Here is an 18,563-nt window from a genome sequence, read left to right as displayed (position 1 = left end):
TTAGCCAGTGCTTATGCCAGGCAAACCCGCCGACTCCGGCTCCACGATGACCTGGCACTGAGAGATCACCTGAGTCACGAGAGAGAAGGAATCAGACGTCGTTCAAGTATGGGAAAATAAAAATAAGTCATACAACGGGGTCCAATACACTCTTAGAAATAAGGGTTCCAAAAGGGTTCTACTACAAGGGCTGAGGTTCTAGCATTAGCATTCTTGGTTACACTGATGGTGTTCCAGTAAGAAACATTTTGATCCAGAGAACCCTTTAAAACCTCTTTCCTGAATAAAGGGTTTTAGACTCTTTCTCCAATAGACAAAGAGTCTGTCTTTCCAGGCAATGTTTTCACACCTCTTTGTCTTTATAAAAAGGTTCTGCCTGGAGCCAAAAAGGGTTCTGCTATGAGGACAAGCAGAAGAACCTTATATGGTTCTACTTAGCACTTTTATTTCTATGAATGTAGGGATAGACATGTGTATTGTCACTATTGGTCTAAACTATGCACATATGTAGTGTAGGTTAGCAGAGGCTCTGATCCAACTGTTATATTCACAACTTCCTGAAAACACAGGAAGTCCTGAACACAACGTGCTGGTGAGTTCTACCTGAATACAGCTGATGAACCACTAAAAAGGCTCCAGAGAAGAAGAGCGATACGACCAGAAGACAAACTTTTCTCCCTAGACTCATAAGTGTTCTTGAATCTTGAATCTACCTGAGGCGCCGACTCCACTCTGAGGCACTTGGCTCCGTCTTTCGTGTTTCCGTTGTGTCCCGCGTTGTTGCTCGGCACAGACCAGCTGTCCTGAGTCCCTTTGCTGCAAAAAAGGCTGCAAACAAACAGGTTCCAGGTTATGAATACACATCCTGCATAAGTGAACATGAACGATACATGAAGGAATAAGTGGAGCGTCTGGGGAGTCTGTACTGTACGCACCTGCGACGGTATCCAAACATGAGGAAGAGGACGCAGAAGATGATGCAGGCGGTGCCGATGTGGATGCCGATGACGATGCTGCCCAGAGAGGCCTCTCCGTCCCTGCACTGACACGGACTGTCCCCACCTGGACACAAACAAACACAGCGATAGTGTGTTATATACGACTGCACTATATTATATCTAAAAACCTGAGACCAATAGTGTGTGACGACACTCACCAGTGCTTTGGTCACTGCTGCCCTCCTCTGCCAGTGACACCAGTCTCTTGGAGCAGTCGCTCTCACCGTTTCCATTGTAGGCCACTAGCTTAATTTCGTACACTCCACCCCGTTCTGAAAGAGAAGCGCGACGTCCAGAGTCAGACAGGAGATTCGATTTTTTCCACCAAGACCACTTTTAAAACCCTTTATTCAGGAAAGGGGTTTTAAAGGGTTCTCTGGATCAAAATGGTTCTTACTGGAACCGTTAGTGTTACCAAGAAGAACCCTTGAAAAACCCTTTCTTCGGCTTTCTCAGCCCTTGTAGAAGGACCCTTTTGGAACCCTTATGTCTAAGCGTGCAGGTGCTTCAGCGCCTCTTTATCCTCACACTGTGTAAACACAGTCTGCTCGCTCACATGTGAGGAGGCCACCGTCTGGAGAACAGCGGCTAATTTGAGAGACAGTAATTGATTGACTCTTAGCAGCGCGTTTAATGAGCCCCGGCTCTTGTGGGAAATGAAGTGCTCTTGTCAACCTTTTATTTTTTTTTTTAGTAACAACAGGAACCCGGAGCATGTCAATTAGCTCACATAACACATTAGGTTTGTCATTTCTGACATCAGCTGCCTATTAGACGGGAATGCAAAGTCAACAATTCCCTCCATTTTTCCTTTCACCCCAACCTGTCTAGGCAGATGGCTGCACATTTTTGGGGAATTCTTCCTGTTAAAAGGTAGTATTTTCTACTCTCTCTACTTACACTGATGCCACTAGTGTTGTGTTATTAATTATCTCTCTATAATAGTGTAAAGGTTTCTTTGAATTTGAATTAGCCACAGCTACAGATCTGCCGCTCGTGTATCCTGTTGTGGAAATTCTATTTCAAAAAAATTAAATAGAGAACTTCTGCCGGCCAACAAGGTTTTAATTTCTTTGCAAGGAAAAGGTCAATCTTCACAGGAGTGATCCTAGCTGCAGAAAAGACCCAGAGCGTAGTCAGCCATCCACATTTATACCTGAGCAACTCCCCTTTCGCATTCCTCCAATAGACAAAGAAGTCTGCCTTTCCAGGCCGTGTTTTCACACCTCTTTGTCTATTGAAGGTATCGGGGAGCGACTCCCTGTGGATGTTGTAGGAAGGTGCATGTTTCAGGCTAGACATGCTAACTACACAACATTTTCATACATACACTATCTTGTCCAGGCAGTTTGTCAACCTCAGAATATCCCCGTTATGTTCTCAGTGTTGTTTTATTGCGTCCAGTTAAAGAAGATAATATACGTATACGTAAATAGACTGGTCAGTCAACACCTGACAATTAATGCGCTCTACTATACTTGTAAATTCTACTTTATTACTCAGTAATTCTGGGGTTACTGTTTATATATATCACGGTCAACACAGTTGACAGTCGGTGCCAAAATGTGCTTAACCTGACCTGTTAAAACAAAAAGGGAGCTAACGCGGTGTAGCCGGCGTCCTCCTCTCCTGGTCACATTATTTTGTCGGTGACAAGGTTAAGAGTGTTGCCGTGGTTACAGGTCTTGAGCCCAGAAGAGAGAATGCAAACAAAGGTCTGTGGTGGAGGAGCAGGCGCTGCTCTTTTCTGACATCAAGACAAAGAGGGAGTGGAAATATTTATGGTTTCGTCTCTTTGTCTATTCCATAATGAACCTGCACTGATGCATTCTGGTACATGGGTGACATTTTAAACAGGTCACAGAGTGTTGTGGTGACTGGAATAAGATCGTGTCATTTACACTTTTGCACACACACACACACTCACCCAGGTTGGAGATGACGTGAGCGTTGACGTGATGCGGCAGCTGCACGGGTCCCTGGAAGTCCGAGTGCGGGACTTTGCGGTAGGACAGCCTGAAGCCCTCGGCTTTGCCCGCCTTACTGGGCAGCTCCCACAGAACCTGCACCGCGCTGGAATTCACCACCTTGGTGAAGAAGGTGGGAGGGGTCGGCACTGTGGGGGGGGGGGGGGAGAAAAAAGAGATGAGGTCACGTATGAGAGGAACAGAGATGGAGCTAAGCGTCCTCAGAGAGAGGAGAAAACTGTCGTCAAGACAACTGAAGACTGGTTAGAGTTTGTGAGGCTGAGGCTTTACTGCAGCAACACAGGCCTGAGTCCTGATTACTGACCCTTCACATTTATCTGTCCAGGTAATAAATAAAAGCTAAAAATGCATAAAAATATCTTTTAAATCAGAGTTAGTCGATCTGCAGGGCTCTCTCAAATGACCTGTTGGTAAAAGCAACTGTTCAGTAGGTGTTGAGCGATATGATCCTAAAATAACATAATTAGTGATGGAATGTCACAGAATTTCAAAATAAAAGCATGTTTCATATGGATAAATATATACTTCATAATAAAAATGTATTTATGATCCCAAATTTTTTTTATCTATTCATAAAAAAACATACAGAAATCACTCAATGTAAGTTGATATTAAGTGACGGGCCAAAATAAATCCATCGGAGGGCTGTATGTGGCCCGTGGGCCTCGAGTTTGAGACCTCTGGTCTAGTGAAACAATGAAATTTAAACAATAACTTACTGAAAAAGCGCAATTTTATGAAAGTAAATCTGTGCAATGTTAGTTATATTGAATAATTCTAATTTTCACTGTCACTTTTCAGTGTTTTCAATATCCAAAATATCCAAAATTGAAAGTTTAAAATAGGCCGTTCAACTGAAGACTGATGTTCTTGTAAAACCTCAGCATACAGAAGTGAAGCCCACTGTGTTTGGTCAGTGTATTGTGTTGTGTTGTGTCGTGTCGTGTATTGTTGTGTTGTGTAATGTTGTGTTGTGTTGCGTTGTGTCGTGTCGTGTCGCGCTCTCACCGTCGCCCAGTGTCGTCGCCACCACAGTGTGCGACTGCTGACTGGCTCCCAGAGGAGAGTAGGCCTTCAGGTACAGGGAGTAGGTGGTGGCTGGTTCCAGGTTGGGGATGTCATGCTTGAAGGTGCCTTTACTGATGGCTTCCTGCAGCTCCAGACTGTCCGGTTCTGAGATTCACACATACACACAAATGTGTTATTATAACAATAAAACTAAATCAACTCCCTGTAACTTAATCACAGTCACACCATTAGAGCGTGGTTTGTGACGTGGTGTGAGTTTCGCTCACCTCCGATCTTGCGGATGTGCAGGACGTATCCGATGATGCCCTCGATGACCTCTGCTGGAGGCTGCTCCCATGTGATCTGCAGACTGTTGGTGGTCAGGGCGCTGGCTGTGAAGCCTTCAGGGGCAGCGGGCAGGTCTTTACCCTGGACCACGGCCAGGCGGGCGCTGGCCTGGTTGGTGCCGGCGCTGTTTTCAGCGATGCACTGGTAGATGGCCTCGTCCTCTGAGGTGATGCGGGTCAGAGCCAGAGTGCTGCAAACGCAAGAGGAAACACACGGCTGTCGTCACATGACTGACACTGATGCTGCGTCACATGACTGATGCTGATGCTGCTGCACTGACCTCACACCAGTGGAGGTTAAAGTGCTCAGATTTACTTTAAATAATAATTAATTACCAATAAGTAATGTAAAGAAAATAATAATAATAATAATTTAAGCCCTTCTCTGATTATTATAGTACTACTAATACTAGAAATATTACTGCTTCTACTACTACTACTCCTATGACAACAAATACCATCACTATTATTACTATATTACTACTTTCACAACTTACATCACTACTACTACAACCACTACTTCTACTATCAATGCTGCTACTACTACTACTACTACAACTACAATTACTATTGCTGCTACTACTACTACAATTACTATTGCTATTACTACAACTGCTATAACTACTACAACCACCACTACTGATACTACTACAATTACTATTGCTGCTACTACTACTACTACTACTACTACCACCACCACTTCTACTACTACTACCACAACTACTACTACAACCACAACCACCACTACTACTACTACAACTACTATTGCTACTACTACCACCACCACCACCACTAATAATACTACTACAATTACTATTGCTACTACTACTACTACAACTATCACTACTACTACAACCATCACCCAACTAGTACTACTACTACCACTACTACCACCACCACCACCACTACTACTATTACTTTATTACTACTACCACAACTAATACCACTATTACTACAACTATAGTAGTACTACTTGTACTACTATTGGTACCACCACCACTACTTCTACTGCTTGCACTACAACAAATACCACTACTATTACTACAAGCATTGTTACGACTACTATTATAACATTATTTTAAAAAGTCAGGATTTGCATGTTTCACTTCACTGACAGAATATTCCAATTCTAAATCAATCAAAGAAAAAAGATTACAATTAAAGAAGTGACTTAAAACAAACATCACGAAATTATTATTAACACTAATCGTTGACCTACACTTTTTATTTCAAGGTCACATCACAATAATAAGTGTTGTGGTTTGATGTTGTTGTTCAGTCACAGATTACAGGCTCACTCGTGGTGCTGCCACCATGTGGTAGAACTGTGAAAATGCACGACAACAAAAAACCCTCCACACAAAACCCTCTTCTCAGTATTTTTGAGGTGAATTTACTTGTATATTATCATGTGAGAACGTGTTTGTTTGTTATTGTTTCATGAACACATGAATCACTGCATCATCATCATCATCATCAGCACAATGACTGCACAGATGATGATGATGATGATATTACAGTTATTAATCAATATCATGATGTCATGATATTGATGATTGTATCAGGTTGTGTTGCCTGGGTAACGTCCTGATGTTACTGTTACTGAGCTGCTTTTCAGGTAAAATCTTTGCGTCTTTGGGTACTGAGAAAAGCGCTATTATAAAACCTATGTATTTAAATCACTCCAATCTTACTTAAAGTGACAATAAGTGACTTATTTCTCTGCAGATTCACAGTTAATGTCTCAGATTCACTCAGATTTCTTTATTCCTTTCCCAGTACAAACCCCTCCCTACCTGTTGTTGTTGGTCAGTTTGACGTTGTTTCCTGGAGTCAGGACTTTGCCGTTCTTCAGCCAGATGAGGTGAGGCTCTGGGACTCCCTGGGCCACGCAGCTGAACACAGCGCTGCCCCCTGCTGTTTTAGACACAGACTGCGGCCACTGCAGGAACTCAGGAGGAGCTGAGGGGGAGCAGAGAGAGAGAGAGAGAGAGAGAGAGAGAGGAATCACAATTAAAAACTGATTATGAATTAACAAAAATGTCTTTGCCAGACAGAGACTGTTGCTACGGTTACCACGTGGTGTCTAGATTTCATCAACAAACCGAAAATGATTCAGTTTTAATGATTTCTTTGTCAAAATGGAGCAAAGAAAGCAGAAAATATTCACATTTGATTTAAAGAATTTACATATTTAGAAGAGTTAGTATTGAGTCATAATGTAATAACAAAGACATTGAGGAAAAAATGCCCAAACTAATCCATTAAAAGTATAATTATATGAATTTATTTATTTAAAACAGGGATGGCTTTTATCGGTGAACATTAAAAAATAAGAAGAAAATAAGATTGAAGTGAAAAGGCTCATTTTCATCTTTCAGCTCCTTTATAAATAAGAATAAAACGACACAGCAACAGCAGCTTTGATTTACCAGTAATCATGTATTTAATTTCCCTAATCAAAGAGTGTATTATCAAAAAAGTCATTTTTTAAAGGATCGTCTGCAGAAAAATGTATGGATTATGTTCAAATTCAAACGTTAATCGCTAAATTTGTCTAATTTATTTCAAGGGAAACACATGAAGAGGTCCCTGGAATATTTTGTCTTATCTTAAAGTAATAGAGACATTTATATAAAGAAATAATTTAGGGTAAAATTAATGGATAAACTCCCCTTTATTCTTATTGTTAGACTCTCTCTGTGTGTGTGTGTGTGTGTGTGTGTGTGTGTGTGTGTGTGTGTGTGTGTGTGTGTGTGTGTGTGTGTGTGTGTGTGTGTGTGTGTGTGTGTGTGTTTGTGTGTGTGTGTGTGTGTGTGTTGGGGGGTTGGTGTGTGTCATTCTGTCTCCGGGGTTCAGCTGTCTCCACCCGTCTTCATCTGTTACAAAGTGTCAGTGTTTCCTCGGCCGTTAATCAATCGATCGGCTCCTCTGTTATTGATCAGCGTTTGCGTGTTGACCTTGAGTTTCACCGCGTCTCATTAAGTCCTAATATTTAGTCTCTGTTGTCTCTTATTGTTCGATTTTTCCCTCTGCTGAAGCTGCAGATTAAGCTGCTGTAATCACATATACGTCTATGAACTCTTATAAGAATTCATTTTAGCCATAATTTGGCTCAAAATCACTAGTTTAATGTATGTTTCTGGAATATTAAAATAAATATAATAATAATAATAATGATATAAAAAGGTACGACATTTAATGAATAAATCTTGAAAAAGAACATGAGTAAATTACTAATATTAATGTTTTTACTTTCCAGTATTGAATATGGAATGTTTTTCATTGAATTTCAAAATAAAAGCATTTGTTTTGATATGGATCGATATATATTAGAGCTGTACCGATTACTCGAGTAATTCAAGTAACTCGATTATTAAAAAATCATTAAACATGTTCGTATTAAAAGTGATAAAAGTTCATATTATAATAGATTATATCACATTACAATCACTTAATTTCATACTTCTTCATTGTTTAATCTTATTTTCCTAAAGTATGACTTTTTACTCATTTAGTCGTTCTTTATTTCTGTATTTTTCTCACTCGTTTCCTTTAATCTCTGTGTTAATCTTATCGTCAGATTATTTCTACAACTTTTTTTTATTAATTTCTTACACCAGTTAGTTCTTCACTGTGGGAAAGTTTTCTGACGATGTTTATGCAACATATGGAAAGTGAAATGATCTGCAGCTGATCTTATCTGGGTAATGTGAGGGAGGGAGGGAGGGGTGGACGAATTAAACGCACCATCCTCCCAAAAAATGGCTGGACACCCCTTTGTGTGTGTGTGTGTGTGTGTGTCACTTTACGTTGACACCACAGTTGCCCTCACCCATCTGCTGGGATGCTATCCATCTTCCAGCTCTCCTTAATTAACCCCTGAGACCACGCCTCCTTTACACTTCCTCCACCTCTTTCCCTCCAACTGTTTCCCTGTTTCTCCTCCTGTCAAAGTCAGGGGTCAGGGGGTCAGAGGTCGCAGGTCGTTCTTCATACCCACGCCCCCCACACACACACACACACACACCCACACACACACACACACACACACACACACCCTGCCTAGCACCTTGCGTCCTGAAATGACCGTCTAGTCGCTCTGCACTTTTTTTTTGTTCCCTTTGTCCCTGTGTTGTGACCGTGACCACACACACACACACACACACACACACACTGAACTTGACTCGAGGACAAACTTTGACTCACTTTCACATCTGTGTTCTTATAAAAAAACTCTAAAAATCCAGAGGAAAAAACATCTTTCCACTCTCACTATACAACGTTTTTAGTCACGTCTCCTAAACGCTATATATACTCTAAAATATGTAAAGTTTAATTTACTTGGGGCTCAATAAAGGTTGCAGAAAATGTGTGAGAAATATTAAAACTAGAGCTGAATGATTTCTGGACAGACATTGTGACTCTATGTGATTTCATTTGTCATATTTCTTTTCTCAAGCCAGTCTTGAGTCACTTGCATATTCAGATAATTAAAAACACATTAACAGCTGCACACTCTAATACTCAAATACTCTGAGAACTAAAATATATATGAATCAACATCACTGCATTGTTTCAAACTGCTATTTCAATGTTAAAATGATTCATATTAAGAATAAAGGCAGATTTAAAACCTCCGTTTAAAAAAAAAGTAACTGAATTGTACTTGTCATGTCATTTTTTCCATAAAAAACATTTTAAATTGGAAGTTTTCGTTTGTAAAACGTGAATAAAGTGCGTTTTCTTGTCCAACAAAAGGAAAATCCACAATATTCTACCATACACAGTCAATTTTGCACTGTTTAAGTCATAATAAAAGAGTAAATTTAACATCAACCTCTATTGAGACTAAATAGACTCAGTTGTAGTGTTGAATTTAAACTAAAATAGTTACTAGTAGAGCATGTTTTATACATTTTTTTGTGTTTAAGTACAAGTAAGTATTTGGTTGTAATGGTAATTTGAGTTAAATTAACTATGTTTGTGTTACTTTAACAAATTGACTGCATATAAACTGTGTGACAAAATGATTCATATTAAGAATTCAGCCGGATTTAAAACCTCTGTTTAAAAAAAGTAGCTGAATTGTACTTTTAATATCGTAATAATGTCTTTTTTTTCCCATAAAATACATTTTAAAATGGAAGTTTTTGTTTGTAAAACATGAATAAAGTGAGTTTTCTTGTCCAACAAAAGGAAAATCCACAATATTCTACCATACACAGTCAATTTTGCAGTATTTAAGTTATAATAAAAGAGTAAATTTAACATCAACCCCTATTGAGACTAAATAGACTGAATTTTAACTAAAATACTTGATTTTAACACTAATCTTGAGTGTATTTTACTCTTTTGTGTGTGTTTAAGTATCTAAATGTACTCTTTTAGTGTTACTTTATCACATATACTGCATATATGATGACGTCAGATACAGATAAACGGTAAATCTTTGATTTATTTGAAGCTGGAGCTTCTCTCTAACTCTGCGATGACTGTGATGAAGTGTGTGGACGCTGCTGCAGCAGCAGAACAACATTGATGTTTTAACCAAAGCGTTTCAGTGCCTTTGTTCTCTCAGAATGATCAATAAAATCATGAATATGTTAGCGATCAGCACCTCCTCCTCCTCCTCCTCCTCTTCCTCTCGTACACCTGAGGCTCTGCCAATCACACAGAGTCAGCGACAGCAGGACGTATTGATCGATCCGCTCACGACGCCCCAATTCTCTATATGAATTATAAAGATTAACGTCGCTGAGGACAAAATCTAATATAACACGTCGAGCTGTGGCTCAGGATGCAGATATATATATTTATTTATATATAGATGAGTGAATGTAGGCGTGAATGTGACTCACAGTCTCTGTATGTGGTCATTAAGAGAAGCCGTATACGAAGAGAGGCCGAGCGCTGACCTTTAACAAACGCTGAGAAAGTGTAGGTGATGTTCTATAATCGTATCAAACGTCCTCGCTCTTCACAGTCATATATCATAGAAATAAACGCAGGCGGCTTCTTCACGCGGTTACGTTCCGATAAATATTCACAGCATCTATTTTGCTTTTGCCGTTTTCGACGTCGCTGAACCTACATTTTTATATTAACCCTGTGAACTCAGAGCATTTAGACTGCCCTTTTTTACGCTAACATGTTAAAACTGTAGAGGCGATAAGAATAATATGTGCAATATGAAGTGTCACCTCTGATCTTTTATGGCCTAAACGTTGGTGAAAACTGGACTAAAATAACCTAAATACGCAAACTGGCTCAGTAGCGCGGCCAAAGGTGAAACCCGGTAGCACAAAGCTACGCTAACTTGCACCGAATTTCGCGTAAACTGGTGGGAAACATGTCACAGGCCAAGACGAACAAAAAAGTCCATTGGGACCATGAGCTCAACCCAACAGGAAGTTGAATATTGGCCATTTCGTAAACAAATACAGAATTTTGGTGTATTTAAACGCAAGACAGGAAGTGGCCTGTAACTTCGCCGTACACCGACCGATCTGCTCGAAACTTCACGGGTGACACAAAAGACCGACTGTGAACTCGTTTACGAAGATGAACCTCGCCCAACAGGAAGTCAGCCATTTTGAATGTAGCCGCCAATTCGCAACGAAACACGAAGTGGCCAGGAACTTCACCGTACGCGGACCAATCTGCTCGAAACTTCACGAGAATCGGAGGAGACCGAATGGCAACTCGTCTACGAAGATGAACTCCGCCCGACAGGAAGTCACCCATTTTGAATTAAGCCGCCATTTCGCAACGAAACAGGAAATCGTTTGTTACTTTGCTGTATGTTGACCGATCTGCTCAAAACTTCACACATGAAAACTGAGCTGTGTTTTCATTGTTTCTATTGTGTGACTATTGTTTTTATATTTTCTAGAGGTATTTTATTGTTTCCGTTCAGGTCTTATGGTTTTAATATTTTATTTATCCCTGATTTACCACACTTTGGTTCAGCTGTTGTTTTTAAAGTGCTTTATACTCCAATCAGGCTTTTACTGAGATTATTTGTTGTCGCCATAAGCTTCACTGCATCTTTGCCTGGGTGCATTTGAGGACTGAGGATTTATAGTGTGTTTTAAAGAGTTTAAACACATACATCATCCGCAGAAGAAGCAGAAGCTTTCAGTGAAAGTCCATCTCGTCGCTAACGCTCACCGCTAACTGAGCTGGCCTCAGCACGGCCAATTAAACACACGGCTAATGACAGAGAGAAATATAAGCAGAGTGGCATGTGCACGTTGATGGATGAGTCCACGTCTCTCACACACACACACACACACACACACACACAGCTCAACACAGCTGAACACTGGTGTCAGCGCTTATTTGCTATGGAGAAACTGGGAGGGGGTGTGCATATATGCGGAGGAGGTGGAGCGGTCGGGGAGGTGGGGGTCTCACACCATCAGTGTCGCCATACGACAAACACAGGCCCCAAGCTGCCCGGGACCCCACCCCCACTAAACAGCCAGGGGGCAGAGGTGAGAGGACAGGGAGGAGCTGTGGTATTGACCCCTGTCCTCCTTCTGTCTCCACCGCCGACACCATCACCAGTTAACACGGTCAAGTGCACACACACACACACACACACACACACACACACACACACACACACACACACATATGTATGTCATGATGGTGTTTACTAAATAAGCTCTGGTCCAGGGTGAGCAAGGTTTTTAATTTTTTGATACTGGTGTTAATTGATAACGGTCCCTTGAATAAATATCAAATGAACAACTGCACTATTAATGTGCAAATATTAAAAAAGTTAAGAATAAAAGTGAATATTCTCAAGTGCAGCACATGAGAACTAGTGAAAGTAATACAGGGTTCACAGCATGTGGATCTAACAGGAACAGTTAATGAGATGCATTCAATGACCCTGGTCAATTTCAGCACTTATATAGCATGTATAGTGTGTTGAGCGTCTTCACATACTGTACTATGCTGATTTTAAACTCTAAAACCTTCCCTCACGTTGACTCGGACCATTCATGTACTAACATTTTAATACACTAAAGGGACAATCCAACAGTTAGGAAGTAACATGCTTTACTTAGCTTACTTTGGCCAGAAATCACTGATATTGAGGAAACTAAATGGAACTCAGCCATCATTCATTTGATAATTTTCACCTGTGCTTTCTGCTACTCTGACCTGTCAAAATGGATGCCCGATGATGATGATAAATAATCCCAAGCTGTTCCCTCCTAGCAGGAATCCTGATGTTTTTTCACCATTGGGTCAGTTCTAAACCCTCGAGCAGCAGCAGATTACGTTTGTTCCTCACCTTGTACGACGAGTCGTCCGAACGCCGTTCGCCTCATTCTGGTGCCGGGCCGGTTAGCGGCGCACACGTACACGCCAGAGTGCTGAAGGGTCACGTCTGAGATCATCAGGTTCCCCGTGCCCAGAACCTGGATACCTTCCACACCGATGGAGCGTCCATCTGACGTACACAGAGAGTTGGTTTGTGAGCTAAAATTCTTTTTAAAAAAAAGGCTTATTATCATTAAATCAGGATGTCTGATGTGTACCTAGCCTGCTCCAGGAAACTATGGGCTTTGGGTTTCCGGTGGCGATGCACTCCAAGATGGCCGTCTGATGCACGGTGAGGGTCAGATTCTGAGGTCCTGACAATATGACTGGCTCTTTGTAGATTCTGGAAGCTCCACCTGTGCAAAAAGACAGAAAAAGATGATAAATAAAGTGTTATTTTGTCACTTTAACACAGCCAGTTTCCCCTGAAGTTTTTTGAGTGTTAGTCCACTTACCCGTCACGTTGAGTATGGCCTCGTGGCTGTAGCGAGTGTTGGCCGGGTTGGAGGCAACACACCTGAAAATGCCGGCATCCACCTGCCTCACACCCGTCACCTGGAGAATACCCATGGGCAGTAGAGTGTACCTGGACAGAGAGAGAGAGGGGTGTCATGGTTTGGAAACTGCAAAATTCTATGCAAAAAATTGTCATAGTGGCCTCAGATTAACACAGCTAACCTGTTTTCAAGATAGTTAAGAGCATTTAGTAAACACTTTTATGACTCTTATGAAAATAAAACAGTAGTTTTGTTTCAGGACCCAGTCCAGAATTGATAAGATAGTCCTTTGTTAGTCCTGCACTGGAGTAATTTACATTGTCACATCAGCAAAAACAGTAAAAATAGAGATAATAAAGAATAAACATGCATTTCTAAGAAAGTACAATATAAAAATACTAAATATTAAATATGACTATAAAAATGTACCAGAATATGCAGTATGGGCTTTATATTTACAGTGTAAACAAGTCATATTACACATTATTTATTTATTCATAGTTTTAATTGTTATTTGCACATATTGACATTCCTCCTTAATAAAACAACCTTTAACACTTAAAGTGGGGTTAACAAGAGAGATCAGCGACAGATTTACTCCTCGTCCTCGTGAACTCTATGACCTGCATCATCAAACGGGGCCTTTTCCATACTGTAAGCATTAATTGCAGTGTTTTGAGCGTACCTCCTGATTTTACGAGATTATAAATGTTTACAACGTGTAGTTTGAACAGGTCACAGTTTTAAGTACAGCTCATATCCGCGTCACGTTTACGATCGATTCCACGTGATTTACCGGTAACATAAGTGCAGGCAGCTCCACATGAGCTAAAACACGTGATTTTTCATCTGTATGGGGGAAATAGTAGAATTGTGGTATATTTATATATAAAAAAAGGCCATAAGATGGAGTTACCTTTTGTCTGTGGTGCTGAATGGAACGTTGTCTTTCTCCCAGGTGATCTTCGCCTCAGGTACTCCATTAATCTGACACTGGAAGCGGGCGACGCCTCCCTCGTCCACAGTCATGGACACCGGGTGGGTGTGGAACTTGGGTAAAGCTGAGAGACACAGGAGCACAAACACACACAGATCAGCTTTAATGAGGAAAATATCAATACCAGTTCTAGTTGCAGTAATCAATCTGTTTAGTAATGGATACACACCGTTATCCTGTGAAAAACACTGACGCCCGAGGCTTTTTGGATCGCTTTTATCGGCAAAAATAACCCCGTTGACGTCAACGGTATCTTTCCATAGCTATGGTGTATTAAAGGAATGTATTTAATGTTAAAACACAACAGCCCCTTTCAGTTGTTTTAGTGTAAGGCGGTTTCTGATTTAGCATGTAGCTAGTTGTTAGCTAGAGCGTCATTCAAACACTTCCTACCACACATTAACCTAAAAACAAGCTAACAGGACATATAACCAAGCATTTACTGGCCTCATTTTCACCACATTTTTTGAGCTAGGTTAGCTTATTCTTCTACGTAGCGGCTTCTTCCATTATTTCTGGGTGTTAGCTAAGAGCAGGAACTAGCGCATCTTGTGGTTGTGGAGTTTTAAAGCTGTAGTCCATAACTAGGTCCTAACTTACTTATTGGAATCCTCTTTAACCATCAATAACCTGTCACTTCCATTCACTTGTACAGCCTTAAACAGTCTTAACCTAACTAACTTTAACCAGAGCCTTTGAAACCGGGTTGTGCACACACACAAATAACAAATAACCTTGTGGCCATAATCAATAACGGCGTATATTATTGAGGAGTGGTCCCCAAATGAGAGGGGGGGGTCACCATGGCAACTCATTGCACAGCGTTAAGACCACTTAAAGGAGCCCATAACTCTCTTGGATTACCCATAAGCCCCTGCTTTTATTGTTCCGAGTGACGAGGAGGGAGCGGCCGAGTGTACATCTAAGTCTAGTTGTCACACTGGTGTGTGTTTTTAATAGTATATGCAGCGTTAATGTATACACTGTGTGTTTATATACAAGCACAGAGCAGGGACTTGGTTTGACAAGTGTAATGTATATATAATGTAGAGTTTTATCGCCATGCGAAGCTTGATTTAGCTTCATTTCTTCATGTGTAGTTGGTATTTTTCCACTCATTTTGATGACAGTACTTGTGAGCCATTAAGTAGCCGAGTAATAAATTAAGGATTTGGTTTATTCTGTGGGGAGGAAAAATAAATAAATAATCTGTATTTTCATCGTCGAAGGGAAGGTCAGGGTTTTTCTGACAGCCTTGTGTCCTGTTTTTTACTTCTTTGCAAATCATGGGACATGCTGTTTTTTTGGTTTCATGGTTTCATAAATACAATTTGAGAATATTTAACAATTTACAGCTAGAACACGTAGTGTTTTTTATGGACTTTTACTGTGTTATGACAACTTGTGTTGTGTTGTTGATTCTATAGAGGCACAATACTGGTCGCAGAGCACCTAAACCGGTGATTTTTGGACCAAAACCCGGTGTCATCACCATAATTTTTGTCTGTAGACATGAAAATAAGTATTGTAATTTTGGGTCTGAATCAAGAGCAAGAGTTGATCTGGTCTCTATGAGCTTAAAATAGCTGCAGGAACAGTGACAGGTTGATTTCTTGCTTCCACTTAATCACCTTTCCCCTTTATCTCTGGGTAATATTAAGACTTGATGTAATCTATCTGCACACTTACATGCCAAGACGACCTTGGCCTTGCGGCTGACCAGCAAGCCGAAGCGGTTTTGGGCGGCGCACTCGTACTCGCCCACGTCCGAGTCGCTCCCTTCTTTGCGTTTCTGGAAGCTCTGGATTAAGAGCGTGCCGTTGGCCAGGACCTGGACCCGCGGCCCGGTGGGCACAGGCACGCCATTCCTGCGCCACGTCACCATGATGGGATCCTCGCCCTGCACCAGGCAGTCCAGCATGAGAGGGTGATCCCTCACCGCAATCACGTCATTGGGCTCCCGGAGGAAAGAGAGTTCTGAGGCCAGAGAGACACCTGAGGACAGGAGACAAGAGACACTGGTGATCAGAGACAGAATCACAGCTTGGTTTACATACATTGAAACATCTGAAAAGAACAACAAAACACTGAACCTAGACTAGAAACCTTCAAGATGGTGTAGATGTTGAAGATGGTTGAATTTGGACAATTCAGAGACAACAAGGCCAAGACTAGACTTGGATCAAGATATAAAATACAAGAAACCAAGATCAAGTCATGCCCTTTCTTGTTATTGGTCTTGGCTCAGAAGTTGAGGATCCGTCAAAAATGACGCAGCATGACAAGCTTCTTGCTTGTGGCAACAAGTAGTGTAGTGTAAGGTTTCTCTATGGATTTACCTTCAAAGAAAGCTCTTCTTTTTATGATTAAAAAGGCTTCAATGGAGCGTGGAGAGAGAGGAGCCCAGGGTTCATATTGATCTGGTATTTCTGTGATCTCCAAGAGCTACACAATGACCGCAACGTGATGTTACACGTCCTTCTTTTGGGTTAGACATTAGCCGTCATTATATCTTTTGTTTTGCTCTGTGTTGCTCAAGTACCTCAAGTCTACCATCTTCAGCGTCGTCTGTGGGAACCCAACCTTGAACCGTTGAAGGGTTTGTCAAGAGCAGGAAAAATGATGGTGGATCATTTTAAAAAACTAATGGCTCCACAGACAAAAGCATAACCTTCTCAGTTGGACACCGAGCCTCGGGGAACCCTACCCCCGGAATAGAACCCCCCCCTCAAAAAAATCATCTCATTTGATTGATGGAGCATTTCATTTTGCGGGCTATAATTCTTTTACTGATGACGAGCCACAATGGCGGCTGAATACCAGCGAACCATCCAGCCAAAGAGCCAAAACAACAATAGCCCGAGTTGGGGAGGAGAAGACTGGCAAAGGTCGCCGGGGTCAAGTTAGGAGATCCTCCATTGAGGCCCGGGACCGAGGGTGACAATGGTGTTGTGACAATGCTTATTTGCACCCAAATCCCGGCAACCTCTGTAAAGTCTCCCATCAGCTTCCAGGCACCCAAGGGCACCATCTGCCCCTTCTTATGCATCCCCCGACCCCTCCCTTCTGCACCAGCCCTTTCAGATCCATCTCTGAGGTGACTTTCCCATGCCACCAGACCGCTCTCCGTCACCCTTGTCCCCGCTCCGCCATGACCTTGGTGGCGCTCCCCCATTTTCTTTTTTGGTGTTAATGTTCTCATATGCATAGAGACTTGAACCCTATTTTGCGTTTTGCCACTTTTCTTCCCAGCTGTGAACCTTGGGTAACAATGCACTTGCACTTGAACGTGGACAATGCCCCGCATCAGTGTCGCCACGGCTCAGCCTCGCATCTGCTCTTTTTCCTTCCCACACAAACACTTGTTTGTTGTCCACATGTGAACTTGGCTTTGGGACTTTTTTCCGTGGATTTTCTGTCCACTAACTCTGTGACTGTCAGCTAATGCTAATCTGCTAATGGACAGAAGTTCAGAACATCGAAAAACCAAAATTACACAAACTTTAACTTCACCAATCTTCTTTCTGGATAAAATGCACCTTCTCACATACTAAATTTGAACAATTTGGTTAAAATTTCAAACTTTTTGACTATGATTTGAGTTTGTGACACTTTGAACTGGTTTAGATTAACTTCAATGCAAGGGTGAGAACTTAAAACATAATATGTATCGTTTCCAACTTTCTACAAATCTAAGCACAATAACATCTGTTTCCGCCTCTTGTGAGAATATTTGCCTTTTATTTATTGTGTCTTCTAGTTGTGGTAATTCTTCCGTACAGCACTTTCACTGTTGACTATGGTTGTTTTAAAGAGCTTTACCAATAAAGTTGGATTGGATTGGATTGGATAAAATGTTAAAAGTTATCACCAGTCACTTGAACTTTAAAATCCATGGTTCCTATTCGTATAGTTATCTCATGTATGTACTTTTGTAATTTAGCCACTGGCTACAATCTGGAAACGTAGAACGGCTGCTTTCATGAGGGCTAAACTGGACGGCTATCAACTAAAAGATAGTAAAAAGTTGAATTGTGACAGTTTCGCTGGCCTGGCTCGGCTCAGAACTGGTTTACTTAGAAGCTAAGACAAACACAGTATAAAGGAAACGACTCAGGTCAGATATAATAATCCAACGATGAACGTTTATAGGTGCGTTTTTGACGATAAGCAGTCGCTCTACTGTGTTCCGCTGTCTTGTTGCCATGACTGCCTTCAGCTATACTACCACTGGAAATAAGCAGGTTATTGACAAATGATGAGACTTTATAACATCCCATAATAGATTGTCACACGCTGTATATATATATCTATATATAGATATATAGATATATAGACACAGCCATGAGGCACAAACAACGCCACCTAACATTCTCCATCCTCATAAT

The 18,563-nt window shown here is 41.2% G+C and overlaps 1 protein-coding gene across 1 annotated transcript; it reads right to left on the bottom strand.

Moving 5' to 3' along the window:
• LOC310935654 (immunoglobulin superfamily DCC subclass member 3) lies at positions 1–16,168 on the bottom strand (the record flags this gene model as incomplete). Its single annotated transcript, XM_083899588.1, has 13 exons — positions 15,865–16,168; positions 14,095–14,239; positions 13,137–13,267; positions 12,900–13,037; positions 12,653–12,811; positions 6,138–6,303; positions 4,282–4,532; positions 3,995–4,159; positions 2,926–3,114; positions 1,157–1,270; positions 936–1,062; positions 714–828; positions 1–69 (listed from the first exon to the last, which is right to left on the bottom strand). The coding sequence occupies exons 1-13, from the start codon at positions 16,094–16,096 to the stop codon at positions 1–3; spliced, it is 2,001 nt and encodes a 666-aa protein (XP_083755714.1). The 5' UTR covers positions 16,097–16,168.
• Between the last annotated feature and the right edge of the window lie 2,395 nt (positions 16,169–18,563).

Source organism: Microchirus variegatus, assembly GCF_963457635.1.
Source record: "Microchirus variegatus genome assembly, chromosome: 13".
NCBI lineage: Eukaryota > Metazoa > Chordata > Actinopteri > Pleuronectiformes > Soleidae > Microchirus > Microchirus variegatus.
Note: the sequence above shows the minus strand (reverse complement) of the source record. Positions and strands in the feature narration are given on the sequence as shown.